Source organism: Mandrillus leucophaeus, unplaced genomic scaffold (genome assembly GCF_000951045.1).
Source record: "Mandrillus leucophaeus isolate KB7577 unplaced genomic scaffold, Mleu.le_1.0 Scaffold366, whole genome shotgun sequence".
NCBI lineage: Eukaryota > Metazoa > Chordata > Mammalia > Primates > Cercopithecidae > Mandrillus > Mandrillus leucophaeus.
Genome location: NW_012103876.1, coordinates 1488764 through 1497978, shown reverse-complemented (window position 1 = coordinate 1497978; position 9215 = coordinate 1488764). Strand labels below are relative to the sequence as shown.

The 9215-nt window shown below is 58.1% G+C and overlaps 1 protein-coding gene across 1 annotated transcript in view; it reads right to left on the bottom strand.

Moving 5' to 3' along the window:
• Positions 1 to 8239, bottom strand: part of RNF44 (ring finger protein 44) — an 11814-nt gene extending 3575 nt beyond the window's left edge. Inside the window, exons 1-7 of the mRNA XM_011990001.1 lie at positions 7231 to 8239; positions 1935 to 2085; positions 1573 to 1762; positions 1032 to 1199; positions 418 to 591; positions 138 to 299; positions 2 to 51 (exon numbers count right to left, since the gene is read on the bottom strand). Coding sequence (XP_011845391.1) covers positions 2 to 51; positions 138 to 299; positions 418 to 591; positions 1032 to 1199; positions 1573 to 1762; positions 1935 to 2041 — 851 coding nt within the window. The 5' untranslated portion in view covers positions 2042 to 2085; positions 7231 to 8239. The remainder of the gene's footprint in view (position 1; positions 52 to 137; positions 300 to 417; positions 592 to 1031; positions 1200 to 1572; positions 1763 to 1934; positions 2086 to 7230) is intronic.
• Positions 8240 to 9215: the final 976 nt, after the last annotated feature.

The following is a 9215-nucleotide window of genomic DNA, read 5'->3' as shown; positions in this document are numbered from 1 at the left end:
CAGGCGGTATCTCTGGGTGCTCAGTCTCCGCGGCATCATGTGAGAATATGGCTGCAAGAGGGGTCAGGTGCAGGTCAGCCCGACGGGCCTGCCTCCCAGCCGGCCCGGAGCCCAGTGGGGTTCGCGTTGGCACTCACCACACCAAAGGACAGCTCCTGGTGCAGCGGGTCGTGGGGCAGGTAGTGCAGGGGCACCGATGGGGAAAGGGCTGGGCCAGGTGCAGAGGTGGAGTAGGTGAAGCTACCCAGGGAGTGCTGGTCCCCACGCAGGTCCACGTCATTGTCGAGCCGCTGTAGGGGCTGGAAGAAGTGGCGCTGGGTCAGGAAGTCAGTGAGACAACGCTGTCCTCACCCCGCCTCCCCCGTCGCCATCCCCCTCCATCATCATCCCCCGCCAGCATCGGACCCTGCGACTCACCATCCGCGGGTGCTGGGCCTGCAGAGACACAAACTGCCCCAGGGGTGCCATGTGGGTGGGCTGTGGGGGTGGGGCCGGCGGTGGGGGATGCAGGATGTAGTGGTCACTGGAGATGAGGTGGGGGTAGGCCTGATAGGGCACAGGCAGCTGCTGCATGGTGCACGCCTGGATGAGCTGCCGAGAGAGGGGACAGGAGGCTGAGAATGTTCTCCTGGGCTCTGGGCCAGGTCTATGCCATGCCGCCCAGCAAGAGGCCCCCACCGGGCACACACCCAGCAGCTCCAGGGTCTGCACAAGAAACCGTGTGGAAGGCCCATCCCTGTCCTAGGCCACCAGGCAGGCCACTCTACTCTTCAGGCCCACAGCCTCAACTCCCGGGCCTCTGCCAAGCTGTAAGGCAGGTACAGGGGTACTGGAAGGTCCCTGAACCTTGAAACACTCTATTACCAAATGTGAATACACGTACGCTTTCCTGGGGCGGCCAGGCAGGCGCTCTGACAGCCTGGATGGCTGGATAGCTCAGCTCAGTTCAGGACTGCCCTGGGCCCGCTGAGCCGCTGGCCTGTGCCTGGGGCTTGCAGCTGGTGGAGTAGGAGCTGGAAACACTCACTCACCGGGGGCGGGAGGCAGCAGAGGGGGTAGTGCTGCCCGCTGAACATCACGGAGCATGCTGGGAGCTGCTGGGCACTGCAGCCAGGGATGTGTTGGCCTGTAGGCAAGGGGAAGCCTTGGGTCGTCACTGTGGTGACCGTGTAGGACAAAGGGACAGGTCCCTGGTGCACCTGTGGGTAGAGAGAACGCCAGGAAAGTGTGAGAAGGAAGCTGGCCCTGAGGGCTACTCTCAGGAGAAATCGTCCTGCCACGATCAGCTGCCGGCTCCCTTCCCTTCTCCACAGCGGCCTACCTCAGTGCAGACCAGACTGTGCCTCTACTCCCAGGGCCCCGGGGCAGAGAAAGCCCTGTGGAAATCCAGCTCTGCCAGTCATCCACTGTGGCCCCTTCCCCAGGCCTCAGTTTACCTACCTGTAAAACAGGGCTAATAATGCCTCCCTGGAACGTGAAATGAAGCAAGCTAGCTGAAATCAAGGCCTTGCTGCCTCTGCTTCTTAGAATGGCTCACAGGGCCAGGGGCACAGGGGATGGGGTTCTGCCTACCTGCTCGTGGAGATCAACCATGAACGGGCTCTGCTGGGTGGCTGGGTGCAGCATTCGGGGGCCCCCGCCGGCAGGAGCCGAGGCTCGGCGCTCCTCTACGGGGAGGTGTGGCGGTCGGGACGGCGGCTGCTGGGAGGGTAAGCGCTCATCCCGGGCAGGTGGGCTGGCCAGGGGACCCTCGAGGCCGGGGCTGCACCACAGAGAGGAGGCCCCGATAGGACTGAGGGGGGCCACTCGTGCACAGAGCAGGGAGGGAAGCCAGGGTGACTCCCCCCATGGGGAGGGAAGGCAGCTCAGGGCCCTGCGCCCCACCCCTGCTGGCCCCCGTGCCCCAGCATCAGAACGGTGAGGCTCCTTCCTACCTTCCCCAGAGCTGGCCCGGGGTGCTGCCGGGTCCCGCAGAGAATCGCCGCTGACCCACGGGGGCAGAGGGTGGCCACCTAGTCACTGCCAGAGCCCATGGTCGCATCAGGGGGGCAGGGGGGTGGAGGGGCTGGGCCGGGACTCACAACTCTAGGAGGCAAAGAGACAAGGAAACTGAGGCGCCTGGTCAACATGGTGAAACCTCGTCTCTACTAAAAATACAAAAACTAGCCAGGCATGGTGGGGGACACCTGTAATCCCAGCTACTTGGGGGGGTGAGGCACGAGAATCGCTTGAACCTGGGAAGCAGAGGTTGCGGTGAGCTGAGCTGAGATCGCGCCGCTGCACTCCAGCCTGGTGACAGAGCGAGACTCTGTCTCAAAAAAAAAGGAAAAAGAAAAAAAGAAACTGAGACACAGAGGAGTCCAGGCGCTTGCACCATGAGGGGTCAGGAGACAGAACCAAACCTCTGCAGTGTGACCCCAGGGACCAATGGTGTTCAGCCGTGCCCCTCCTCTGAGGCCTGGGGTCCAGTGCTGAAAAGCCAGGACAATTCAGCGTGCCAGCACCCAGGCCTCCTCAGTTGTGAGCTCAGGGAGCTGGCCAGCGCGCTTCCAGGCCAGTGGGCTCCCCACAGGCTCCCGCTGGACGGGGTCTCAGGGTACCCTGTCTCGGAAAGGGGCTTAGGGATGGACCTTTTTCTGCCTTATACCAGGGGCTACAACTTGGCCTCCAGGTGGCAGCTGGGGGTTCCTGAGGAGGCTCCAGCATCCTCCCTTCCCTCTGGTTGGCTCCAGCAGGGATTCCAAACAGGCCTGGGACCCAGTTCTACTCTTACGGGCGCCAGGCAAGAGGTTCTAACCTGCTCCTGCCCTCGGGGGCTTCCAGTCCAAGGCAAGACACTATTCTTTCTTTCCTTAACCTGCTCCCACTGTGCCTGGCCAAGTGTGACTTCATCTACCTTTCAAGAATGTATAGCTGGCCCATTTTACAGAGGAGGAAACTGAGGCTCAGCCGGAAGAAATTTGCCCAAAGCCCCACGGTAGTGTTCAAGCTGGGAGGTGGGCCAAAGACAAGCGTCTCCCTGTGCTCTGCTGCCAACAGAGAGGACCAGTCCCAGGCTTCCCGGGAGGCGATGAAGGAAGCCGGCCTAGGGAGACCGGAGTCTGGCATGCAGCCAGGCCTTTGCTCTGGGGCCCCCAACCCAGCCCTCAAAGTGGGAGGTGGGGCCTGTTGAGAAAAAAGGGAAGCAAGAACCCGAGAGAGGAAGTTGAATAGGAATGGGTTGGGCAGGGTCTCCTGCCTCGGGTCAGAGCCGAGGGTCCAGGTGGGGGATGTCGAGGGACCTGGCTCAACCTCAGGGTTCGGCTCAACTCAAAGTTGGGACGAGGCCCTTGCTGGAAAAGCTCTAGAACCTATCAGGCCCTGCAAAGCTGAAGGATGCGTCCGACAGGACCAGCTCTTTGTTGTTCCTGCCACAGGGAGGCCCCTTCCATCCCTTCTCCCACCAAACAAAACTCCTATGCATCCTTGATACCCAGCTTTCAAGGTTGCCTCCCTGTTGACACAGCCAGCCAGCGTAACTGTCAGCTCAACACCTAGTTCCTTCCTGCCAACAGCGACAAGAACCATTTCCTCTGTGCTGCACTTCACAAGCCTGGGCCCTACTTCTCAAAAGGAGCCCACATGGGAGATGGGGCCCGGCCAGCAGAGGGTGTGGGCAAGCCCAGGGACCACCTTGTGTCCAGCTCAGGGCAGGCCTGATGGGATAAATGTGCACGGAACAGAGCCAATCACACAGGTCCGAGGCCACCCAGTCTGGCAGCGATGACTTTAATGCCAATGACTGAAAATTGGGAGATTACAAAAAAACCTGGCGTCTCGTGACAAGTCTGGTCCCACTTGTTTCTGCCTGGCCCCCTCACTGGGAGCAAGAGCCTTCCCTCCAGGTCACCCAGGCCCATCCTCTGCCTGCCCATCATCGGGGACTGGGTTTGTGACCCCTGGCCTGGGCCAAGTGCACATCGTGACAGGCATGTCTACACGCACAGCCTCCCTCATTCCTGCTGACAAACCAGCCAAGCAAACAACGGCCAAGGGAGACTCAGGAAATCCCCAAATAACTGAAACAGCAGATGCCTGGCCCATCCCAAGCCTCCTGGACCAGACGCTTTGGAGGGATGGGGAACAAGGGCACCTAGATTTTTATCAAATTCCCCAGAAGTTGTCACAGCACAGCTAGGTTTGGGAATTTCTACCCCAGCTAACCTCAGAAAGCCTGGGAGCCCGCAGTTCTGCTGGTGCGGAACAAGCACCATAGTAACTATGCTGTTTCCCCCGCGCCAACTTGGTGAGTCCTCTCAGCAGCCAAGACACCAAGGCTCGGAGAGGTGAGGTCCAAGGCCAGTCAGCCGGAATCGTGAGTGCACAGGGGCATGACCTAAGCAGTCTGGCCGTAAAGCACCCGTGATTAGCCACCAAGCCGGCAGCCTTGACTGCTCCTCTTATGCCAGGATGTCTTCCAGATGGCTGAGCAGTGCCAGACCCAAGGCACTCTCACAGAGGCCCAGGCCTGTGGGTGTCTGCTCTGTAGACACCCTACAAAGGCACCCACTCCCCAGGGCAGGGAAGGTGGTAAGGAGCTGGGAAAGCAAGCCAGAAGACAGAAGGGCCTCCAGCTGTAAGAGCGTCGGCCCTCACAGACTCACACATGACAGTGACTTCTAGCTAGATTCTTGCCTACAGACCGTGGGCAAGGGCTTCCCCTCCCGAGCCTCAGTATCTTCATCTGTAAAATGGGAACAGCCCAATAACTACCTCCCAGTTTACCATCAGGGACTGCTCCAAGGCAACAGCAGAAGCAGCTTGTAAAGTCTGAACGTAGCTTGGGTGTGAATGATCATTATTAGAGACTACAACACGCTGACCTCCATTTCCAGCCCCCAGCAGAGCTTGAAGGGCGCCACTTCCCAGGCAGCAGGCTACTCTAGGGGAATACCTCAGCTGGGAAGAGTGGATCCTGGCTCTTTAAGCCCTGCCAGGAACAGGGGTGGCATAGAAGGGTTACACCCACTTCACAGCTGAGAAAACTGGGGCTGAGAGAAAGGAAGTAAGTTACTCTAGGCCACAAGGCCAGAGAGAACAGAACTGGTCCGTCCTAGTTGGCCTCCTAGGCCCAAACTCCCCCAACCCATAACTCCTTGTGGCATCAGTAGCTGGAGGAAATCACCTAATCCCGAGTGGCCAAGCCCTACAGGAGGCTGGGACAGCACTCTCTTTCAGGCACCCGTCTTTAGCTCGGTGGTACAGAGAAGCAAGCAAGGCCCAGAGTTGGAGCTAGCAACTTGCTCAAGGTCAAACAGCAAGGGTGGCCAAGTGGCCTCCCCTAACAACTGCTCTGCCGGTCCACATTTCTGTGCTGTGCTGTCACGGAGGTCTGTGCGATCAAGTCTTGGGAGTCCCGTCGCTGAGCCCCGTCCGCCCTGAGGCATGCAATGCATTCTGCAGTTAACACCACCCCTCTACACCCACCCAGGAAAGCCGGCCAACCCCTTAGGTCCAGCGCCCCAAGCACCTACCCTGACCTCGGTCCAAGAGCCCCAGGGATCTGTTTGCAGGAAGAGACACTCCCTTTTGCAGATAAAAACAAAGTCAGACCCTGGGGGCATGAGTAGACACAGCCAGGAAGAGAAGCCCCCCTTCTTACTTCCCCATACCCCACTCCAAACAAGCAGGCTCTGCCCAGCGCAAGCAGAGCTTCCCAGCTGGAAGCCGCTGAGGGCCGGACCACCAGAGGAGGAGAGAAAACTCCCTGGGTGACCTTGGTCAAGGAAATCCCTTTGCTTCTGAGAGCCTCAGTTGGCACAGCTGTAAAATGGGGGTGGAAATCTTTCCTTCCCAGAGCGCCCAAATAAAACCAGAAGAGTCAAGAAGAAACCAGGTGGTCACACGAGTGGGGGAGGAGACCAGTGTCCTTGGGGAAGGGGGGCTCTCCAACGCGGGCCAAGTGCATGTTGTGGGGCTCTGGGAAGCTTACCCAGGCACCCCTCTCCAGGCATAGCGCTGGGGAGCCCAGGCGCGGACGTCTGCCCCGAGAGGGGCCTCCCTCGTCCGCTTCCCACTCTTTTGTGCCGCTCTCGGAGGGACACCGGGGGCGGGAGACAAGACCGCAGCGCAGGGGCCGGAGCGCTGTGACTTTAAGAGCCGAGGATCCCGGACCATGTGCTCGGCGAGAGACAAAAGCAACAACAAAGGAAGTGGCGGCCGCAGGGGGAGGGGGGCGGCTCCTTCCTCTCCAACCGCAGCGTTCAGCCGCAGGAGAGTGGAGACCCGGCCCGGCCACGGGGGGCCCGGGGGGGTTCCTGATCCCTGGGGTCTCGCTGTCCGCAGTCTGGATAGCCCGTGATTAACCCCTGCGGAGCTAGCTAGATCACGGCCCCCATTCCCAGGGGAGGGGAGCAGGAGGTCCATGAGTAGGGGAATAGGGAGTTGGGGGCCCTGGCCCCGACTCACCTTTGGCCGCCCGGCCACACGTTGACTCCTTTGTTTCCGATCTAAGACGGCCAAACTGGGCAGGGGGCGGGGGGGGGGCCTGCCTGGACCCTTTAAGAGCTCCCGCCCTGCGAAACAATGTGCTCCCCTCCCCACCCCCGGGTCCGGGGGCAGCCCGGCTCCTTCCGGGGCCTCTCTCTTTGTTGTCCGCCCGACGGCGTCTGCCTCGCGAAGCCCACACGCGGTCAGTCTCTCTCGGCCCAGGCCCTCAGGGAGCGGGAGGCGGCGCAGGACGCAGCTGGGTCTGCGCGGCAGCCGGCGGCTGGCCCTTTAAGAACTGTCCGCGGCGGCAGCGGAATGTAACAAACCCCACATTTGATTCACAACATTCGAAGCGGCGGGGTCGCGCGCCGGGCGGGAGGGGGCTCGCGGGGGCGCGCCAGGAGGATACGGCAAACAGTAGCCCGCTGCAAGCCCGCGGGGGCCCCGCCCCGCGCCGGGAGCTCCGCCCTGAGAGCCAATCACTCGCCGCGACCACGCACGTGACTACTGGGCCGCCATCTTGAAAGATTTTTTTTAACCACCTCGCCCCCACCTTCGCACTTAAAGTGACCGCAGCCCTAGTCAAAAGCAAGGGGCGGGGCCACATGGGCTGATATAAAGATGGGGAGACCCCAGGGTAGGCAAAACCGATCGGCTGCAACTCGAACTTGCTATGCAAACTCGCTAACTACTCGCGCCTCTGAGGCTCAGTTTCCCTGCCGAAGAAACTGTACTGCAGGAGAACCGGCAGTACGGACTTACTGTGTCATGGTCCCCTCCTCGGGGACAGGGTGCCGCCTGAGATACTGAAGTGCAATGGGTCTGACCTCTGACAGGGCGAGAGCAGCCTCAAGCCGGCCCAAGTGGTTAGGCTAGCTCTAACAACCCTGGGCCGGCCACCTTCCCGGAGATGACGTCACCCCCAAGAGCTGCAGCACCGCGCTGACATCATGGCCCGGCCGCCCCACATCTCCTTGTTTATACTACGCGGCGTCTTTAAAAAGCTGGGACGGCCCACATTGCCCAACAGACCAATGGCGGGCCACCCATGCAAACGAGATAACGTCTGCCGGGCAAGGAGATTGGCCCTGCTCGCGCTGACGTCACAGAGACATTTTAACCGCCCCGCCCCCAGCGTGGCGGCGAAGGAACAGGGGCGGGGAACAGGTAGTAGTTTAAAGCAAAACTGCAGGCACCGGGCGCTCTAGCTGCTAGGCTGGGCTTGAGAGTTTGGTGTCCCCGCGGAGACCTCCCTACCCAGGGAAACTGGGAACTAAGCCCAGTGAAGCCTCTATACTTTAGTTTTCTATTCCTCTCAGCAGCTATGAGACGGAGGGATTGCTAATAGCCAGTTCTTTTTACAGATGGGGAAAGTGAGGGCCTTCCCTTACTCCAGATCACACAACTAGAAATGTGGCGGAGCAGGAATTTGAACCTAACCCAAAGCCAAGCCTCGTTCTCCTTTGCCTCGAAGCCCACCCACCCGGGCAAAATTTATACAAAATGGGGTATTACCTCCACCACAATTATATAAGCAGAAAATCAGTAATTTCCTAAATATCCGAGAGCTGGAAGAGGTCGAATAATGAATATTGGGTGCATGCATATATAATCAATAACGACTCTTGGGCAGTTACCACAAAGAGGCAGCTGGAGGCGACATGGAGCTACCTCCAAGACAGCCATAAACGAGGCGCCAATGCAAAATGTTAACATCTGTTAACCTGTGTGGTGGGCCATGGGGCAGGGGGATGGGGGGCTCACTTTCTTTGCTTCTTTGGTATATTTCATAATCCCAAATTTTAAATAAAAATTGAAACCAAGATGCTGAACAGGTGTAACAGTATGTATCAGGTTTTTTTAATTGGACATATACCACATCTGCATTTATTTCTGGAAGGGTATACAGAAAACTGATTAACAATTGTTGTCCTTAGGGAGAACTGGAAGGGAGAAGTGGGTCAGGAGGATAGACTATTGTATATATTGCACATTAGCTCTTTTTAAAAAACTCTATGCATCATAACCCACTGAAATTTTAAAAGAAAACCATTATAGAGACTATGTCTTAAGTCTTTTAAGCCAGAAAACCGTTTGTTCCCTTAGAATCAGAAATCCCCTTTCAGCTTGGGGAACAGACATGTTTATGGCAATGTTTAGACCAGCAACAATCAGTATCACTGTGCAACACAATGACTGAAGATGGAACTGAGCCGGCTGTTTGCAGATCTCTAAGCAACACAAGAGCAAGTTCATGATGCAGTGCTATCGATGTTACCCGGAATGCCAAACTCTATCCATCACAGTTAAAAATTACGTGTGCATGAGAATAAGTGTGGATATACAAGGTTATGTCTTTAACCAGTTCCTTATCATCAACTGTTCCTTCACCTCCAATGTCTCCTTCAACCTTTTGTTTTCCCCACCACATAAAAGCAATTTGAAAACCCTCCCCTTGGCCGGGCGCAGTGGCTCACACCTGCAATCCCAGCACTTTGGGAGATCGAGGCGGGCAGATCACAAGGTCAGGAGTTTGAGACCAGCCTGACCAACGTGGTGAAACCCCGTATCTACAAAAAATACAAAAATGAGCCGGGCATGATGGCATGCACCTGTAAACCCAGCTACTCAGGAGACTGAGGCAGGAGAATCGCTTGAACCCAGGAGGTGGACGTTGCAGTGAGCCGAGATCACGTCACTACACTCCAGCCTGGGCGACAGAGCGAGACTCTGTCTCAAAAAACAAA